At 34.9% G+C, this 22,260-nt stretch overlaps 1 protein-coding gene across 1 annotated transcript in view; it reads right to left on the bottom strand.

The window, feature by feature from the left end:
* Positions 1 to 21,649, bottom strand: part of KCTD3 (potassium channel tetramerization domain containing 3) — a 71,032-nt gene extending 49,383 nt beyond the window's left edge. The window contains exons 1-3 of the mRNA XM_051998301.1: positions 20,880 to 21,649; positions 12,530 to 12,583; positions 11,287 to 11,332 (exon numbers count right to left, since the gene is read on the bottom strand). Coding sequence (XP_051854261.1) covers positions 11,287 to 11,332; positions 12,530 to 12,583; positions 20,880 to 20,977 — 198 coding nt within the window. The 5' untranslated portion in view covers positions 20,978 to 21,649. The remainder of the gene's footprint in view (positions 1 to 11,286; positions 11,333 to 12,529; positions 12,584 to 20,879) is intronic.
* Between the last annotated feature and the right edge of the window lie 611 nt (positions 21,650 to 22,260).

Below are 22,260 nucleotides of genomic sequence, written 5' to 3' on the forward strand. Positions count from 1 at the left end.
ATATCACAATTATATTTGTACTCTCTAAGCATACCCATAAGAGAGATATCGTTTTCAAGAGTTCTTTCCTTTTTACCTTTTTATGCTTCTCTTAAGTTTTATATTTGGAGATCAAATTTTTTTGTTCAGCTCTGGCCTTTTCATCAGAAATAAATGAAATTCACCTGTATCATTGAATGTCCATCTTCTTCCCTGAAAGATAATGCTCAATTTAGCTGGATAGTTGATTCTTGGCTGCAATCCAAGTTCCTTTGCCTTTCAGAATATCAGATTCCAAGCTCTTCAATCCTTTAAGATGGAAACTGCTAGTTCCTGGATAATTCTGATTGTGGCTCCTCGGTATTGAATTTGTTTCTTTCTGAATGCTTGCAATATTTTTTCCTTGATCTGATCATTCTGAAATTTAGCTATGATATTCCTTGGAGTTTTCATTTTGGAGTCCCAGGAGGTGATTGGTGAAGTCTTTCAATGGTTACCTCACTTTCTGGTTCTAGGACAACAGGGCAGTTTTCCTTGATGATGTCTAGGCTATTTTTTTCATCATGGTTTTTAGGAAGTCCAATGATCCTTAGATTGTCTCTCCTTTATCGACTTTTAGGTCAGTTGTTTTTCTAATGAGATATTTTATATTTTCTTTTTTTTCCCTCATTTTTTTGGTTTTGTTTGACTGGTTCTTGGTGTCTTATTGAATCATTCATTTCCATTTGTTCGATTCTAATTTTTAGTGAATTATTTTCTTCAGTTATCTTTTTTTAGTTCTTTTTGTATTTGGCCAATTAAATTCTTAAGTGAGTTGTTTTGTATACTGCATTTTTTTTCCATTTCACAAATTCCGTTTTTCATATCTATTTTGTGAGGAGTTATATGCTTTTTCCATTTCATCAAATCTATTTTGTAAGAAGTTTTCTTCAGATATGGTTTTCCTTTTCCATACCCTCTTGCAAAGATCTCATTTCCTTTCCCCATTTTTTAAAACTCTTTTTAAAGATCCTTTTTGAATTCTTCCAAGAGAGCCTTGTAAAATGGAGACCAACTCAAATCACTCTTTGGGGTTTCATCTGGACTTGGTTTGCCTTTAGGAATCTCAAAGTTTGAAGTCTGTTGTTCTCTCTCTCCATACAAGCTGTCTTTAGTCACAATTCTTTTTGCTTTTCTTGCTCTTTTTTTTTTTTAAGGTTGAGGTCTGCTCTTAAGGCAAAGGGGTTACAGCCACTTGAGTTTGCCCTGAAGCCAATGTTTCTGACTGACTTCTGGTGGTGGGTAATTACAACCAGATTCAGCGTTCTTCTGGGGCTCAGTGGATTAAAATTTGTATTTTGTATTTGCTTTTGGGTATCTTACAGCCAATCTGCTAAACTATCAATTTGCAACTAGGACAGAGAGCCTTAGAGCTTCACAATAGGTTCCTCAGTATACAGACGCCACAACACTCTGGCTCCACACACCAGTTCCTTGTGCTGCAGTCTGGATTTGGCAGTCTCTCTCCCTGCCTGATTAAAACAGACATTTCCTAAAGTTTTTCCACAATATTGTCTTCTGGAAATTTATTTTACTTTAAATATTTGTGGGTTCTGTCACTCCAAAACCAGTTTAGAGGCTTAATTTGCTGCTGATTTGAGAGAAGGTCAGAGGAAGTCACATAAAGCCCATCTGCTCTCCACCATCATCCTTAGTTCAGATCTGATTTTTCTTGTGTAGCATGACAGACGTGGAAATATGTTTAAAAGAACTGCATATGTTTAGCTTATATTGGATTACTTGCTATCTAGAGGAGGGGGAAGGGGAGGAAGAGAGGGAGAAAAATTTGGAATACAAGGTTTTACAAGGATGAATGATGAAAACCATCTTTGCATGTATTCTGAAAATTAAAAGCTATTGTTAAAAATTAAAATAAAAAAGAATGAAGCACATACAATAGCCCATAAACAATACCAAGTTGCAATTCTAAGGCAGAGGGAAGCACTTATAGTTGGTCATAAGACAGCAGGGGCTCTACTCAGTTTCAAAGCAGAGGAAGTATTATGAGCCAGAATTCTGAACTTGAAACAAGGATTCTTACAAAGTGTTAAGTCAGTGGAATTGATAAATACAAACGGTTATCTAGTTTAGCATAGTGCTTAATAGTTTTCTAGTTCAGTACATGTACTTAGTGCTTAATATAGTTCTACAAGAGTCACACCTATGATAATGTAATCATAAGAAAGCATATAAGCCAGGACAAACTCAGCCAGAGTCAGAGCCAGAGAAGACAAGAGGACTGGAGGCAGGAGCTCAAGCTCTAGGAGCCAAGGAGAGCCAGATCCCATCTCACACCACCTTGGTGGCAGGGCTCTCCTCCTTCCTTTCTCCACTGAAACCAAGACTCCGGAAAGCATCTAAGAAAGCTAGCTTGGGCCCCAGTCAAGGAAACTAGATTGTGAAGGAGATAATAACAGATTTGGACTTTAACACCTGGCTATTCTTGTGGTGATTATTCTACTGAAACAGGCTGCCCCAGAATCCTCCAGAAAAACCAACAAAAATATTACAAGAAACATTGGCTGTCTAAATGGGAAATAAATCACCCAACACACATATCTGGCAAAACCTTAAGTTCAAACAACCAAACAATGAAGCAAAATTAAGCAAATGGTAAAGGAGGTACAAAAGCTCACTTAAGAAAATAATTCCTTAATAACTAGAATTGGACAAGTAGAAGCTAATGACTACATGAGACAGCAAGAAAAAATAAAGATTAAAGAATGAAAAAGTACAAGAAAATGTGAAACATCTCATGAGAAAAATAACTGATCTGGAAATGGTGAAAAATGATGGCCTAATCACAAATCCAGGGTCAGGAGGGGCTTTAGCACTTATGGCTACAGGGAGCAGGGGCCCTTCCTAGGTAAAGATCAGAGAGCAGAGCAGGAATACAGTAACCACACCTTTCCCCAAATAACAGCACCTTAGAAGCACCAAAAATTTGCAGACCCCTAGAACTAGCTCTGAAAATAGCAGCCCCTAAAAAGCTTGAAGCTTGGGAAAGTACTTCTCTTCGCACCTGAAGCACAGTCCAATTTTCATATAAAATTCAAAGTCAAAAAATAGACTAGAAAAAAATGAGAAAAAACCAAAACAACCCTTCACCTTTAAAAGCTACTCCAAAATACAAATTCAGAAGGCAATAATGTTATTTATAAGAAATAGCATGAAAGCTGAATCAGGTTAAGAAGAATTTCACATTCTAAATAGAAGAGTTTAGATTTAATCCTGACAATAAAAAGGAACCCCTGGAATTGAATGACTTAAGTATACCAAGTCATTCCTGCACTTGAGGAAAATCATTTGGGTAATGGTATAGTAGATAGACTAGAATGGGAAAAACTTGAGACAAAAGGCCAATTAGGAAGACTATTTATAATAGTATAAGTGAAAGGGGATGATGGCCTGAATTTAGATTGGAGGTCATTTAGGTAAAGAGATGAAAACAGATATGAAGATGTTAAGGAATTAGAAATGGCAAGATCTGGCAACAAATAGAATAAGTAGCATTAAAAGAGCCAATAATAACAGCAGGATTATGAAACCTGGAAGACTAAAAGGTTAATGGGATCCTTAACCAACAGTCAACAAACATCTAGATGTTTACCATGTATCAGGCACTATATTAAGCCCTGGAATAACAAATAAAAGCAAAACAAAATACAGTTCTTTCTCTCAAAGAGTTTCTAATAGGGATAGACAACACATACAAAGAAACTGAAAAGAATGGGGAGATAAAATAAAGAAAGTTGAATAAAGCCTACAAAGAAATAAAGATATGGCTGGCCTATCATCCCACGTAAGTGGAGTTTCTAAGAGGAACAACCCAAACAGGAGAAGCTATAGAGGTAGAAGGTGTGAATTCCAGGGCTGAAATAAACTTCCAGAATTAAGACATTTCTGGGAACATGGTACAGGCAATCCGAACATGGTTCAGCCTGGGAAAAAATCTACCATAAAGAAATAAGGTTAGAAGAGAGAGCTTCCTTTTATTCCTAGTTCCTATTGAGAAAGTACCTAATAATAAATGAAAGTTGTGATGACCATTTAGCACCCAGAGTATTTTAAAATCAGCCAGAGTTAGGATAAGAGAAAGGTCTTAATCTTTACTCTTGGTGGAGGTGAAGGGGAATGGTGATAAGAAGTGAGAGCAATCCCCACACAAATCCTGCCAGCAGTGCCTCTGGCACTCCACCCAACAAATCCTCCACTCAATCTCCTATGTAACACATCAAACTTGCATAGAAGTGGGCAGGGCCTTTCTTTCTCTAATCATATATTAATAGCGTATTGTCCAATTGGTGATTAGCCATAAGTGCTTGGACCAGACCTCAGTGCATCTGCTCAGCTTCAGCCCATTACAGAAAATGCTGTATTTTCAGAGCTGGCATCTAGAAGGTGAAAAGACAATCTCTCAAGACCTATTAAAAGCTAAGACTAAAGTGTGGAAGATAAAAAGAAAAATAAGATACTCCTGCCTTCAGGGAGGTTCCAACCTAAGGGGGGAAGACAAAAAAGACAACTCCAAACTCTTCTTTTGATCTTTGAAATGGGGGGAAGGCTACTAGGGAGTACTCATTATAATTAAGAAGGGATAGTAAAAGAAAAGGCAGTTACCCTTGATAAATTGAAATTATGTTAAGGTTAGACATCCAAGGGAACTAAATGAACTGACAAGTACTAAATAAACTAATTCACTATTCTTGAATTGTGAAAGATCATGAAAAAATAGAAGAGATGTTATAAAACTAGAGAATGATAAAAGTCCTGATATTCCCAAAATAAAATAATGGACTTTGCAAATTATAGGCTCAATGAACATGAGTTCAATTCCTGGAAAATTTCTAGAACTAAAAACATAATAATTAATGCATTTTAAATATTATTCATTTCCAGATATATTCCTTCCTTTTACCCAGCAAGCCTTTCTCTTTTTTTCTTTTAAAAATAAGATTTCATTTATTTATCTCTTTTGATTTTATATCATATCCATTTCTGAACACATCCTTCATTTTTGTTACCAAATGACCAACCTTTGTTGTTGTTGTTGTTGTTGTTGTTTTATAACTTTTTATTGACAGAGTCCATGCCTGAGTAATTTTTTTTTACAACATTATCCCTTGCATTCATTTGTGTTCCAACTTTTCCCCTCCCTCCCTTCACCCCCTCCCCTAGATGGCAAGCAGTCCTATACAAGTTAAATATGTCACAGTATATCCTCGATACAATATATGTGTGAAGAACCAAATAGTTTTCTTGTTGCACAGGAAGAATTGGATTCAGAAGGTAAAACTAACCTGGGAAGAAAAACAAAAATGCAAGCAGTTTACATTCATTTCCCAATGTACTTTTTGTGGGTGTAGCTGCTTATGTCCATCCTTGATCAATTGAAACTAAGTTAGATTTCTTTGTTGAAGAAATCCACTTCCATCAGAATATATCCTCATATAGTATCATTGTTGAGGTATATAATGATCTCCTGGTTCTGGTCATTTCACTTAGCATCAGTTCATATAAATCGTGACAATCCTCTCTGTATTCATCCTGCTGGTCACTTCTTATAGAACAATAATATTCCATAACGTTCATATACCACAATTTACCCAACCATTCTTCAATTGATGGGCATCCATTCAATTTCCAGTTTCTAGCCACTACAAACAGGGCTGCCACAAACATTTTGGCACATACAGGTCCCTTTCCCTTCTTTAGTATTTCTTTGGGATATAAGCCCAGTGGTAGCACTGCTGGATCAAAGGGTATGCACAGTTTGGTAACTTTTGGGGCATAATTCCAGATTGCTCTCCAGAATGGTTGGATGTATTCACAATTCCACCAACAATGTATCAGTATCCCCGTTTTCCCACATCCCCTCCAACATTCTGCATTATCTTTCCCTGTCATTCTAGCCAATCTGACAGGTATGTAGTGGTATCTGAGAGTTGTCTTAATTTGCATTTCTCTGATAAATAATGACTTGGAGCATCTTTTCATATGACTAGAAATAGTTTCAGTTTCTTCGTCTGAGAATTACCTGTTCATATCCTTTGACCATTTATCAATTGGAGAATGGCTTGATTTCCTATAAATTAGAGTCAATTTGCTATATATTTTGGAAATGAGGCTTTTATCAGAACCTTTAACTATAAAAATGTTTTCCCAGTTTATTGTTTCCCTTCAATCTGGTCTGCATTAGTTTTGCTTGTACATAAACTTTTCAATTTGATAAAACTGAAATTTTCTATTTTGTAGTCAATAGTGATCTCTAGTTCTTCTTTGGTCATAAATTCTTCCCTCTTCCACAGGGCTGAGAGGTAAATTATCCTATGCTCTTCCAATTTATTTATAATCTCATTCTTTATGCCTAGGTCATGAACCCATTTTGACCTTATCTTGGTGTATGGTGTTAAGTGTGGGTCAATGCCTAGTTTCTGCCATACTAATTTCCAATTTTCCCAGCAATTTTTGTCAAATAATGTGTTCTTATCCCAAAAACTGGAGTCTTTGAGTTTGTCAAACCCTAGATTATTAAAGTTATTGGCTGTTTTGTCCTTTGAACCTAACCTATTCCATTGATCAACTAGTCTATTTCTTAGCCAATACCAGATGGTTTTAATAACTGCTGCTTTATAATATAATTTTAGATCTGGTATAGCTAGGCCTCCTTTATTTGATTTTTTTTTCATTAATTCCCTTGAAATTCTTGACCTTTTGTTTTTCCATATGAACTTTGTCGTTATTTTTTCTAGGTCATTAAAATAATTTTTGGGGAGTCTGATTGGTATAAGTCTGATTGGTATAGCACTAAATAAATAGATTAGTTTAGGTAATATTGTCATCTTTATTATATTTGTTCGTCGAATCCAAGAGCATTTAATATTTTTCCAGTTAGTTCGATCAGACTTAATTTGTGTAGAAAGTATTTTGTAGTTTTGCTAATAAAGTTTCTGATTTTCCCTTGGCAGATAGATTCCTAAATATTTTATACAATCAGTAGTTACTTTAAATGGAATTTCTCTTTGTAACTCTAACTGTTGGGTTTTATTAGTGATATATAAGAATGCTGATGACTTATGTGGGTTTATTTTGTATCCTGCAACTTTGCTAAAGGTGTGGATTGTTTCTAATAACTTTTTAGTAGAATCTCTGGGATTCTCTAAGTATACTCTACCATCATATCATCAGCAAAGAGTGGATAATTTGGTTTCCTCATTGCCAATTCTTATTCCTTTAATCTCTTTCTCAACTCTTACTGCCAAAGCTAGCATTTCTAATACAATATTAAATAGTAACGGTGATAGTGGGCAATCTTATTTCACTCCTGATCTTATTGGGAAGGCTTTTCTTAATTAAGAGGGGGGGAACTGGTTCAGTAAAACTAACCAATACATAAATCAGTACATGCAATATTACACATGCAATCTCTTCACTTGTACAGTGAAAGGAAGGAAATATATCTATTTACTCAACTCTTCTCCAGGTACAAGCATGGGCATTATATTTTATACTGTTCCATTTTACTGTTCTCATCTTTTGTAATAGTGTACTCATTATGTATGTTTTCCCCTAGATTTGTTGTCTTTTCATTCTCTGATTTCCTCATATTTATCATTTCTGATTCATTCCAATTTTAGTCTCTATTCTACAAAGCAAGTTCTATATTCTTTTAGGGTTGATTTTTGAACATTGAGACCAGGAAATTTTGATTACAAGGATTGGGCAAACCAGACTAAACAAATTAACTTTTTTCCTGATTTACTAGTTTATTGGACTGGTGAATCTAGAAAATACTATAGATATATGGAGAACTTAAATTTTAACAAACATATGGGAAAATCTTTCTTGCTATTATTATGGAAAAGATGAAGAGGCTTGAGTAGGTGACATTAGTTAAATGTTTGAAAATGGGTAGAATCCAGAGTTGTCATTAATGATTAGAAGTAGAATAGTAGAAGTATGTGTATCTAGTAAACGGCCTCAAGAATCTGTGCTTAGTCTTTTGCAGGATAATATTTTTTATCAACTATATGTTTAAAGACATAGATTACATAATAATTAAATTTACAAATGACAGAATCATAATTGATCCAAAGAATAGTAGAATTAAGACCCAAACGACTCATGAAAGAATAGAATTATTGATCAAATCTAGCAAGATAAAAAGTTAATGGGGTTTATCAAACACTAAATTATTATAGTCATTGATTACTGTGTCATGTGTATCTAACCTATCCATTGATTTACCACTATTTCTTAGTCAGTACTATATATATATAGTTTTGATGAGTGTTGCTTTATAATAGCATTTTAAGTCTCATACTGCTATGTCACTATCCTTTGTATAAACATATTTTTTAATTCATCCCTTTGAAATTCTTGACCTCATTCTTTTAGATGAATTTTTTTTAGCTCTATAAAAAGTTGGCAGTTTGATTGGTAGAACACTGAAAAAACAATCTAATTTAGGTAAAATTGTCATTTTTATTATATTAGTTCATCCTTCCCACGAGCAATTTTTATTTTTTTCCAACTGTTTAGATCTGCCTTTATTTGTGTGAAAAGTGTTTTGTAATCGTATACCATTTCATAAGCCCTAAAACTCCAGTTTCTGCATAAGAATTATTTCATAAAAATTGCTGGAAAAACTGGAAAATGATGTCAGAAACTCAGCAAAGACATACATCTCATATTCCATACTAAAATAAGTCAAAGTGGGTACATAATTTGGGTATTAATGGCAGTACTATAAGCAAATGAGGAGAGCAAGGGATAGTTTACCTATAAGATCTTTGGAAAACTGGCATGGATTCTGTCAATACAAAGTTATTATTAAATAAAATAAAATTTAAAAAAAAAAATAAAAAGATAAAAGTCATTTCTAGCCAAAAAAAAGAAAAAAAAAAAAAAAGATCTTTGGAAAAGAGAAAATTTTATGCCCAAAGAACTAGAGAACATTATGAAATGCAAAATGGACAATTTTGATAACATTAAATTAAAAAGGTTTTGTACAAACAAAACCAATAGTCAAGATCAGGGAGCTGGAGAAAATTTTACAGCTAGTGTTTCTGATAAAAGCTTCATTTCTATAATATTTAAAGAACTGAGTCAAATTTCTAAGAATACAAATGACTTTCCAATTAATGTGATCTAAAGATACAGACCATTTTCAGATGAAGAAATTAAAGCCATTTATAGTCATTAAAAAAATGCTCTAAATCACTACTGATAGAGTAATGCAAATTAAAACATCTCTGAGGTACTCACACTTCTGTCACAATATGACAGGAAAAGATAATAATAAATGTTGAAGGAGATGTAGGAAATATACACTAATGCATTATTGGTAGAGTTGTGAAATGATCCACTCAATGCTGGAGAGCAATCTGGAACTATGTTCAAAGGGCTATAAAAACTGCATACCCTTTAACCCAGCAGTGCCACTACTGAATCTGTATTCCAAGGAAACCATAAAGGAGGAAAAAAGGACCCACATGTGTGAAAAAGTTGTTGCAGCTCTTTTTGTGGTAACAAAGAATTGAAAAATGAGTAGATATTCATCTTGGGGAATTACTAAATTGGGGAATTGGTTGAATGAGCTATGGTATATGAAGATAATGGAATATTATTGTTCTATAAAAAATGATGAACAAGCTGATTTTAGAAAAGCCTAGAAAGATTTACATGAGCTAAGCAAAACAAGAGATCCAGGAATACGTTGTATATAACAGCAAGAATGTGCAATGATCAACTTTGAAATACTTAGTTCTTCTCGGTGGTTCAGTGATCCAAAACAATTCCAAAACACTTTGGACCAAAAAAATGCCATCTGCATCAAGAAAAAGAACTGTAGAGATGTATGTAATCAACATTATGTAAACTAATGTAATGCAAATCAACACATGCTATGTTCACTTCTTTTTTCTGTTTTTTTCTCTCCCATGGTTTTTCCCTTTTGTTATGATTTTTCTCTCCAATATGATTTATAAAGCAATGTGTATTAAAATAATTAAAAATTTTTTAAAAAAGTTAATGGGGACAAATCCAAAGCCTTACACTCAGGTTCAGAAAGTCAACTTGGCAAGTACAGGGAGGGAAAAATTCAGGTAAAGTGCAGTTTTCATTAAATTGTGAACTCATTGAGTCAGCAATATAATAGAGCAGCCAAAAAAAAGCTAATAACATAAAAATTTCAGGAGAAAAGTAATTTTTCTAAGCTCTTTCCTGGTCAAATTATACCTAAAATACTGCATTCAGGTCTGGGAAACATATTTTAGGAAGAACATTGATAAGTTGGAAAATATTACAGGAAAGGTAAGAAAATGTGATGGACTTCACAATCAAGACATAAAAAGACTGGCTAGAGCAATAATTGCGAACAAAAAATATTTGGAGAAGACAGAAAAACTGTCCTAATTTGTTTGAAGGCCTGTCACACTGAAAAAGAAAGTTGTTCTACTTGGCTCCAGAGGATAAAATGATGAACATGGGGAAAAGTTGCAGAAGGGCAGATTTCAGCTCAATATAAAAAGGCAGATCCTAAACAGGTTGCAAAACATTACAAAGAATTACACCATGGAGAGGATGAAGAGGGAGAACTATAAAGGATATTACCAAAGATATGGTTGACAGGAAAAAAAAAAAAGAGCCAATAATATATACAGAGTAAGGGATAATTGAAGAAAAACTCCCTTGATAAATACACAACATAAAATTAAGCAAAAGAAAGTCTCCAAAGCATGGATAGGGCTAAGAGACAATGTACTGAAGAAATATCAAAGTCACAAAGGCATCAAGAATTTGCAAAGCCAGATAGATGAGATCACAGATTCATTGTAACAATGGAGTTTAAAGAAAAACTAGCCTAATAATTTTGAGTTAGACCTGTGATTTCACTGATATGTGGAATACATGCTTTTAAAAGACTAATAATATTCTAAAAATGGCATCAATTGAACATACCAAGTTAAGTATCATAGAATAATTATATGTAATTGTTTTCATATATAACTCAATATAACAAATAGCATAACTACACTTATAAAATAGATTTTGGCAACTAAATTTTAATACTCCTGGGCCAAAAGCTGAAGTTTCTCATGAAATTCAAAATATATCAAAACCTTGGAGGCAAGGGGAAATTAAACATTTACATTCCACTTGTGATTATTAACTTTTTTTAGTTTTAGGAATCTATAAGTAATCTGAACAAAAACAAGTTCAGATTTCAAAATGTAGATTATGCTTAATTAAAAATATTATACTTACAGCACCAGTTTCATCTCGAAGGGTTGAAATTCTGCCACTCAGTAAACTAGAAAATATAAACATTAAGCTGTAGTTACATCTACAACTATAAATAATATCTCAATTTAAAAATGTATGTGTACACACACACACACACACACACACACACACACACACACACAGTGTTTCAAAGGTTTTAGGCCAATTTTAAGGTATTAAAATTTGAAAAACTTAAAAATGCACTAAAAAACTCTAGAACATGTTGGATATGCTAATTTGTTATCATATAAAACTAACTCAGATACTTTATAGAGTATTTGAATAAGGTCATTCTAATCAAGAATTCAAGGCCATAGTTAATTCCAGATTTCCAAAAGCATTTAAGTTATATATTTCACTCTATGAATAAAACTTATGGCCCTTTATTATGGAGGTATTTGACTTCCAACCTTGAAATGAAAACATTTTTAAACAATATTTTATTACCAAAGTCCCATATAAGGAGTGGGCCTAAATAGCCTAGTGGTCAATAAAGTTATTTTAAGTAGTTAGAAAACTGGTTCAAACTAACATTAAACAGATCTTTCCTTATTTTTTTTTCTCTTTTTTCCTTTTTTTTTTTTTTTTGCTGAGGCAATTGGAATTAAGTGAGTTGCCCAGGGTCACACAGCTAGGAAGTGTTAAGTGTCTAAGGCCAGATTTGAACTCAGGTCCTCCTGACTTCAGGGTTGATTCTCTATCCACTGCACCACCTAACTGCCCCTATCATGATAGTCCTACGAGACATATACTGCCACTTCAAAAAGTCATTTCTCAATATATAAACAAAAATTTTGAAGAATTTCAAAATTGAAACAATGAAAACAGTTTTCAAAAGTGAAAGAGTGATCTTACAAGCCACTTAAACGTGACAAGTGATTTCCAGACAAGTAACTTAAAATTTTCTTACTTTGCTTAATCTAAATGATACTCATATACTTTACCTATATTTGGGAGGCTCAGTGATTTATTAAAATATTAACATGTGTCAATATTTTACAAGTTTTACAAGTGAGATTCTAAGAAACAAACATGAATGAGCCACAGCCTGTATTCAGAATATTGTCTATATTCAAAGCAGTTAACATTTTTTTTTTAATATATAAATCTAAGTGGGGAGGGAGGGAAAGACTTTTTTTTGACAAAGCAAAGTTTTCTCTTTATTTCTATGACAAAGAATCAAAATTCTAAAACTGATTATATTAGAGATATAAATGTAAAATACCTGGAAAAAAATGAATCTGGAATCCACATAAGTGTTTGTCTTGAGGTACTGAATCTGTAATTGAAGATTAAGTCTTAATTAGAAATCAGAAAAGATCATTTGAAATTTCACTTATATTCCAGAATTACCAAATGACATTTCATACAACTCCAACATTCTATAAAGTTCTAAACTATTTATCTTTACCAAATTGCATAAGACTCAAGACAAAAGTTATAATCTATCAAACATAGGTTCCTTGAGGGCAGAGATTACTTCAATTTTGACTTTGTAATCCCAAAGCCTGGCACCCTAGAGAACATTGGAATAAGTGGAGTTATCTTTAAAATGATTAGCAGTATCAATCTAAAACCATTAACAAGCATTATATGTAACGGAGATAATCTAGAAGCCTTTCCAATATGACCAGGAATGAAACAAGGATACCTAATATAACTGTTACTATTCAATATTGTACTAGAAATATTAGTTTTAGTAGTAATAGATCGAAAAGAAATTGAAGGAATTAGAATAGGGAATAAGGAAACAAAACTTATCACTCTTAGCAGATAGGATGGCAAAATTAGAGAATCCTAAAGAATTAACTAAAAAAACTACTTGAAACAACAAAATTTGGCAAAGTTACAGGATATAAAATAAACTCGTATAAATCATCAGCATTTCTACATGTTACCAACAAAACCTAGCAGCAAGAAATAAGAACTTGCATTTAAAATAATTATAGACAATATGAAATATTTGGGAGTCTAGTTACCAAGACAAACCCAAGAACTATACGAACAAGGCAGTGCTAATGTAAAAAAATGACAATTCTAGCTAAATCAATTTATTTATCCAATGCCACACCAATCAAATCACCAAAAAAATTATAGAGCTAGAAAATAATGAAATTCTTGTGGAAGAACAAAAGGTCAAGAATATCAAGGAAATTAATAAAGAAAATGCAAAGGAAGGTGACCTAGCCATACCAGATCTATATTATAAAAAAGGAATAATCTGGCTTAAAAAAATTTCTGATCAGTGTGATAGGTTAGGTATACAAGATACAGTAATAACCTAGTTTTTGATAAACCCAAAGACTGCAGTTTTGGGGATAAAAATTTACTATTTAACAAAAACTGCTGAGAAAACTGGAAGACAATATAACACAAACTAGATACAGACAAACATTTCACAATGTATACCAAAATGTCATCAAAATGGATACATGATTGAGACATAAAGGGTAATACCATAAACAAATTAGGAGAACAAAGAATAGTATACCTATCACATCTATGAGAGAAGGGAAAAAATTATGACCAAAAGATAGAAAACATTAAAAAATGCAAAATGGATAATTTTGATTAAACTGAAAAGGTTTTGCACAAACAAAACCAAGGAAACCAAGATTAGAAGGAAAGCAGAAAATTGGGAAACAATTTTTATAACAAGTATTTCTGATAAAAGCCTCATTTCTCAAATATATAGAAAACATAAAATGTTTAACACACATTTCCCAATTGATAAATAGTCAAAAAATATTTAGGCAGTTTTCATATAGAGAAATTAAAGCTACCTATAGTCACATAAAAATGCTCTATATCACTATGCTTAGAGAAATACAAATCAAAACAATTATGATATACCATTACACTATTGTTAGACTGGCTAATGTGACAAAAAAGGGAAAATGATAAATATTGGAGAGGATGTGGAAAAATCAGACACTGATGCATAGACTTGTGAACTGATCGTTCTGGAAAACAATTGGAAACTATAAAACTGTATACCTTTTGATGCAATAACACTACTACTAGGTCTGTATCCCAGAGATCATAAAAAAGGGAAAAAGGACACACATACACAAAAATATTTATGGCATTTCTTTTTGTGAAGTCGAAGAACTGGAAACTGAGAGGATGCTCATTAATTGTGGAATGGCTATGGAATGGCTGAACAAGTTGTGACATATGGATGTGATGGAATACTACTGTGCTATTTAAAAAAAAAAGATCAAGCAGATTTCAGAAAAAAACTAAAAATCCTTATATGAACTGATGCTCAGCAAAATAAGCAAAGTCAGAAGCACATTATACACAGTAACAGCAGCACAATGATCAACAGATTTAGCTTTTCTCAGCAATACAGTCTTATTGACTGACTGAATAATAAATGTTCATCTAATGAAAATACCTTATCACACTTCTATTTCATACCAGTACATTATAAGTAAGGATTGTGATCTTTTCTCCAAACTTTTCATCTACTTTTTCTCCAGGTGGTCTGTACTATATCAACAAAAAATTACTTCTACTCTAGCCCATCCCCTTTTGTTTTTGTTTCTTTAAGACTGAATTGTCTTATCTAGCCCAAATTGGAAGTGCAGTGCCTTCTTGAACTCAACCAAATTTGATTCATTTTAGTTCTATAACATTCGTAGAATCAAAGAACTAGAAGGGACCATGAAAATCAAGCATAACAATCCTTTAGATAAAATGAGGCTTTCAGACAAGGTCACTCAACTGATTACTTAATAATGCTGAAACTAGAACCAAGGGCTTCTCACTATCATCCAATGTTCTTTACATGACACTTTAAAAGCTGTATCATATGAAGCAGTCAAGAAAAATGTAGATAACCAGACTAATTGAACATTCATTAAACACCATATTTTCACATAAAATTAAAATTCTAATTCTAAGTTATAATTAACAAATTACACAAAAGAAATAAATAGTAACTAGCATTTATATTGCTCCTTAGGGCTTACAAAAGTCTTTCTATGTTATCTCATTTGACTCTCACAAACACTATGAGGCAGGTGTTATTAGCCTTTTATTGAGGTGTGGAGGAATTGAGACTTTCCCATAGTCATACAGCTAGTATGTATAGGAAGCAGTAATAAATTCAGGTTTTCCAGACTCTCAAGTCCAGGATTCCATCCACTATGTCATTTTGACTTTGATTCTCTCAACAATACTTAACTAAAGTATATAATCAGCGGCTTCCCCACAATTCAAATTGCCAATGTTCAAGATTTTGTTATTGGAATACAAATTTAATAATCTGTCAAACTGAGTGAAATCATGAACACCAATTCTTATATCATTAAAAACTTTAATTACTCTTAGTGCACTGAGAATGGGAGAATGAAATTCTTATCCCGTTTTTAATCAAACTAATATAGACAGTGCAGATCATTTTATAACCATACACATTTTTCCTACTTTTACAAATGTGTATAAAAATTTCTAAGCTTTGCCTAATAGTGAAATACTAGCTCATTTGGGCCCTTCAACAACCCTATGTAATATAAACACTACAGTTGTCATCAACATTTTATAGTCAAATCTTTCCAACAATGAAATGATTGAGGCCAATTCCAATGATCTTGTGATGAAGAGAGCCAAGTACACCCAGAGAGAGGACTGTGGTAACCAAGTGTGGATCACAACATAGCATTTTCACTCTTTTTGTTGTTGTTTGCTTGCATTTTGTTTTCTTTCTCATTTGTTTCCTTTTTGATCTGACTTTTCTTGTGCAGCAAGATTATTATATAATAAATATGTATACATTGAATTTAACATATATTTTAACATGTTTAACATATATTGGATTACTTGCCATCTGGGGAAGAAGTGGGGTGAAGGAGAAGAAAATTTGGAACACAAGGTTCTATTTTATTAAGGTCAAGGTTGAAAAATTATCCATGCATATATTTTGAAAATAAAAAGCTTTAATTAAAAAAAAAATTTTTATAGTCAAGTAAAGAAGCATTTACTGTGTAATGTTACACATAGCTACTATGTGTTAGACCAAGTAGGCAGTGCAGAAATAAAAGAGCTCAAAGTCTAATGGAGGAGACAATATGTGAACAACTATGTACCAACAATCTATATACAGGATAAAATGAATAGAATCTTCAGAGGGAAAACACTAGAATTAAGGGAGATCAGAAAAGGCTTCCTGTGAAAGGTAAAATTTTCAATTGTTACTTGAAGGAAGCCTGGAAAACCAGAAGACCAGGATGATTAAGGAAAGCATTTCTTACACAGTGAAGTTAATGAAAATGCCTAGGATATATAAAATATCTTAAAATAAAATCAGTTTTTTAATTAATGATAGGAAACTCAATTTGAGTTCAAATCCAGCCTCTCACACAACACTTCCTAGCTGTGTGACACTGGGCAACTTACTTAACTGCAATTATCTCACCCCCCCCCCCAAAAAAAAAATCTGTTTAAAAAATGATAAACTTAGTATCTATACTTTTAATAGAGAAATGAAGGACTTAAAATACAGTATGAGAATTTTTTAAAAATATGGTCAGCAGGGAAATTTGTTTTGATTGACTACCTATGTTTGTAATAGATTTTGAAGTTCCTGTGTTCTGAATTTGAAGGAAGGAAAGATGAGGATTATTAAAATAAAAACTTTTTTTAAAAAAATAAAAATAAAGAAAATATCTATAGTCTTGTTAAAGGATCACAAGTATATATGTAGGACAGGGTAGAGAATATTAAAAGTTCCATATTAGAAAAAAAAATAGGAAAGTGAGAGAGGAGCAGGTTATGAAAGGGTTTATGAAAAGGATTTTATGCCCGATTCTAAAGATGACTGGGAGCCACTGAAGTTTACTGACTAAGGGGGGAAGGGTAACATGGTTAGACTGCAACTTTCAAAAGAACATTTAGCATGAGAATGAACAAGAGACTGAAAGACTTGAAAAAGAGAGACCAAGAGGAAAGGTATATCAGTAGTTGAGGCAGGAGATGATGAAAGCTTGCACCAAAAGGAGGTAAGGAGGTATATTAGAGAGATATTACAAAGGTAGAAATAACAGGTCTTGGCACCTAATTAAACAGAGGAGGTAAGAAAGTGTGAATGACAACCTTGATTAAAGGATAATGGTTATCTTAATAGTAACAGCAAAGTTTGGAAGTAAGGGGAACATGAGGAGAAAGACATCGAGTTCTTTTGGATATGCTAAGTGTCAGATATCCCTAAAACAACCAGTTTAAGATGTACACCATGCAATTGAAGATTTGAGATGAGATTAGGAATGGATAAGTAGATTTGAGAATCAGCAGCACAGAGATAAATGATTTCATGGGTCTTGAGGAGATCAACAAGTAAAACAGAAGGAAGAGAAATGAAGAGAGTTCAGGATAAAACCCTGGAGAATGCCTACAGTAAGGGAACACAACTAAACCGAACATCCATCCAGCAAAAGAGACTGAAAAGTATAATAAGAAAGTGGAAAAACAAGGACAGAGAAGCATTATGAAATCCTAAAGATAACAATGAAAAGGGTGATTAACAGGAACAAAGGCTACAAAAGATTGAAAAAAGATCATTATATTTGGTTAAGAGATGAATGGTAACTTTGGAGAGCAGTTGAGTGAAGCTAAACTGCAGAGGAGTTAAAATGAGAGAAGTGTAAGCACATATGATAGAAAACTTTAAGGAGTTTGGCATAAAGGAGATGTAAGTCAAATGATGGTTTTTTGAAGACTGGGAAAATAGATAAAAGGAAACAGGTTTTGCAAGGTTACATTACTTGCTCAGCTATACCAGTCAACTGGTCAGTATTAAGAGAATTAAGTTTAAACCCAGATCTTTATGACTGATTTTAAATCCAGTGTTCTACCCAATAAGCCTTGGTAAAATTTAAATATTTGTCTCTTCCATATGGTGTCTTTTTCTTAATATCTTTTGCTCACTTTGGCAACAATTTCAAATTTTCTCCTATCTTTGATATATTTCTATTCATCTTTTCCCTAAATAAGGATACAATATTAAAAAAAGCTAAAGTCAATCCTATAGGCACTTCTTTCGAGTAATAGTTTTTCATCTTAGAACAACACTAATACTAAGTAATTTTGATGAGCTTTATACATCTTGCACTATTTGCTTTTATACTAGCCAAAATAATAAGAGCTAGAAGGAGCCTCAGAAGTCATTTAATGCAACCATCTCCTATCAGAGAAGAGGAAAACCGGGGTCCTGCGAGGTCAGGCCTTGCCCAAGGTCACACAGATTGTATCAGAAACAGAATTTAAATCCAGGTCTGAATTCCAGGACTATGTAGACACATACCCTACCTAGCTCTAAACTTGGACAATAATTAAAGAATTTGTATTTATGTTACTGCATTTGTTATTGCATTATGTTACTTTATTTGTGTAAACATTATGTTTTGTTATGTAAACATTACTGTTTATTTTATTAAATGTTTCATCCCCAAAGTTATGTACAATGAATTTAAGTTTAATATTAACAAGGAAGAACAAAAGTTCTATTCACTTTTCCATGAAGTCAAATAAAACTTTACCTATCTCATATGCTGTTGTTCCTACATGTAATCCCATAACTTTTATTTGTCATACTATATATGTAGGTGCAAAAAACAAAGAACTGATAACCTCCCTAAACAGAAATAACAATTTTAATCTCTACTAAAGCTGTCTTTACAAATCATTTAATAACTTAAGTGGAATTTTACATTTGCTATGGGCCATAAACTCAAAAAGCTAAAATAAAAAATATGTAAAATTTTCTAACAAATGAAAGCAACAATAATACATAGTACTGATAACTCAGGTTTAAAAAAGCATCCTAAAAATATTAACGTCACAAATATAAAGCTGTTAATTCCCCAATTTGATGGCTAACCAATATCATCAATAAATATATCCTGTTACCAGACTGTAGAATTCATGAAGGTAAGAACTTTTTTCTAATCTAAAGTTTGTAGCTCACTTAGGGTCAGAGTGCTCTAAGACACAGTGCATAATTATTTATTGATTGTCTACTATTGCAACCAGGTGCTGTTTTTATTATTTACACCTACATGTTTTGAAGCCTGCACAGTTCTCATTTGATTGAAATATATTTGAACAATTCCAAAGTCATTTATCGTGCGGGCAGCCACAATGATTCACAGACAAGTTAAGCTAAGAGTTAGAGGAAGAATACTGGAGAAAGGCTGGATTGAAGATCCAAGATAATTACCTTTATACAAACATAAGATATAAAATCATAGATTTAGAGATGGAAAGAATTTAGGAATCACTAGTCTAAACTCATTTTACAGATAAGGAAAACAAGGCACAGACCAGTTAAATGACTTGTCCAGGATCACACAGCTAATAAAGTATTTTAAGAAGGAATCTGAACCCAGAAGTTTCTGACTAAAAACCCAATGTTGTATCCATCATAACAAGTCTTATGTTAGCAATGCAAAATTCCGAAAAAAATTGAGATTAAAACTGTAATTTTTTTTTCCTTTTTCTTAAATAACTCCGGCCAAAATGTTATTGTGTTTCAAAGTATGCTTTAGTATAATTTAAAAGAGAACTTTCAGGCCTTGAAATTTACCATGAATTGAGCATTATAAAGTACATTATCCTAGAAGCCTTAGCTATTTGGCTCCTACCACGCTTCATTAACTTAATTATGTCCTTCCTTCATAGAGATCTCGGCAAACTTATTCTGAGAAAAGTAGCTCATAAAATATAAAACAGCAATGCACAAAAATTAAGATCGTTCCCACATACTCTTCCCCTTCCGCTATACTCCCGGTCCCTCAACAAGTTTAAAAAAAAGGGGGGGCCTAGAAAAAAGGAGGTAGGTTGCGGAGTTGAGGTGCTGGAGAACTGGAGGGGCGGAGTTGGGGTGCTGGGAGGACTGAGGGAGGATTAGGAAAAGGCACAAAATTCTTATCCCCCTTCTTCACTTTCCAATCGATCAAAATATTCGTATGCGCTCGGAAAGCATTATCTAGCCGTCTTGCCCTAACATCAACGTGTTCAAATAAATAAATAGAACAAGGTTGCGATTAAGACACATATTAGTAACAAAATGCGCTACATATTAGGCAGAAGAGACAGAAGCCTTCAAGGAGAGAAGAGGAAAGCTGGAATAGTTTTGTTAAGTAAAGTAGGGTAGCTAACAGTCAAAGGGAATAGGGGATAGAGGGACCTCAAGCTGCAACAGCCATGCCCACAACTACATTTCTCACCCTCCCTTTCCTCCAAGGTCCCCTCTAATTTGTTGCCTCCAGCGCCCCCCCCCCCCACTCCTCCCTCCCCCACAGGTTTGAGAAAGAGAGACGTCTGGCTCCCGAAAAGGAAGATACTTACAACGTCCTTTTTTTTTTTTTTCCAAGAGGGAGGGAGAGCCCTGGGATTAGAGAGCAAGCCCAGGGACTAGCCCATAGTGATGGTTGGAGGTGTGAAACTACATAGCCGTCTTCCACCTGGCCGAACGGCCGCCTTCCCCACCCGGCGCCCACCTGTGAACAGCCCGCCCGGCGCGGGATGGGAAGGAACCCCCGACCATCTCGCCTCCACCCCTTGCAGCTCACCTGGTCCCCCCGACGTTGAGCTGAACTATCTCACCACTGCCCGCAGCAGCCGCTGCCGAGGCGAAGCCGCCGCCGCCGCCGCCGTTTCCCCCAGCCATCTCCGGCGGCTCCGGCCGGGAGCGGCGTCCTCCTCCTCCTCCTCCAGCTCCTCCTCCGGCCAGGGCCGCTGAGCCCGGAGCGGGAGCAGGAGCGGGAGCCGGCTGGAGGGCCAGCGGGGCGGCGGCGGAGCCGATGGTGGCCGGAAGGCGGGGGAGGGGAGAGGCTCGCCGAGCCGGCCCCCCTTCCTCACAGCCAGAGAACGAGGAGGGGGCGGCGAGGGGATTCGCGCCCTCCTTCGCGACTCCAAACCCTCGCCCCTAAAGCCCCAAGGCCACAGCGGCCTGGGCCGCCCCCTCCTGCACCCTCCTAGCGGCCCCGCGGGGCCCAGGCCGCGGCGCCTCCACAGCCCACCAAACCGCGGCCACCGCCGCCGCCGTCGCTGCTGCCGCCCGCCGGGGAGGAGGGGTCACCGCACGGGACAAAATACCGCAGCTGCGGACCCTGGACTGACTGCAGCGTTGGAGACCAGAGGGAGCGACGAGGACGCGCCCGGGCAGAGCTTCCCGGGCTGACAGGGAGGGCGCTGTGCTAAGGGAGTGCACTGGGAGGAAGGCTCCGGGAACGTGCTCCCAGCAGGCCTGGATCCAAGCAGGATTCCTTTCCTTCCTCCTACAGCCATCCCTCCGTATGTGTAAATGCGCGTGTGTATTATGTGTATACCCTCCCACCTATCTCTGGAAACGCGCGCGCGCGCACACACACGCAGAACCACTGATCTTCAGAACCAACACACACACACACTCACTATGATTTTTGTATTAGGGGCAAATTACCTCTATTCCTAATCTCCTTCATACATCTTTTTTCCTGACTAACAATTATCATCTGCTCACAAAAGTGGCAAAAAAGAATGGATGGGAATTTAACTAAAATATGATTAATTTATCTATATGAGAAATTTGGGATTTTAAAATCCATGTACAGTATTTAATACATTTATTCAAAATCTTTTATTTAGTTGAAAGATTTCTGGGATAGGATAGATAGATCATTACTATGAAAATCTTGTACTAATAAACTCAAGGAATGCTTAATACAATGTGCCCCCCCCCCCCAGTCTTCATGCAGTTTTAAGCTTTAGTAGTAAGTACCAAGGGAACCAATTAATGAAATATAGTTATTTTTTTAAGTGATGAAGTCATAAACTTTAGTAGCTTAACACAGCAATAAGACTTGTGGAATATTATATTTGCTAGGTCATTGACAAGTAGCAAGTATTCCTAAGGAAACAGGAGTATTTAACTTTTATTATTGTTGTTGTTATAAAGCCCTTCAGCAGTCT

This window comes from Antechinus flavipes, chromosome 4 (assembly GCF_016432865.1).
Source record: "Antechinus flavipes isolate AdamAnt ecotype Samford, QLD, Australia chromosome 4, AdamAnt_v2, whole genome shotgun sequence".
In the NCBI taxonomy this organism is placed as follows: Eukaryota; Metazoa; Chordata; class Mammalia; order Dasyuromorphia; family Dasyuridae; genus Antechinus; species Antechinus flavipes.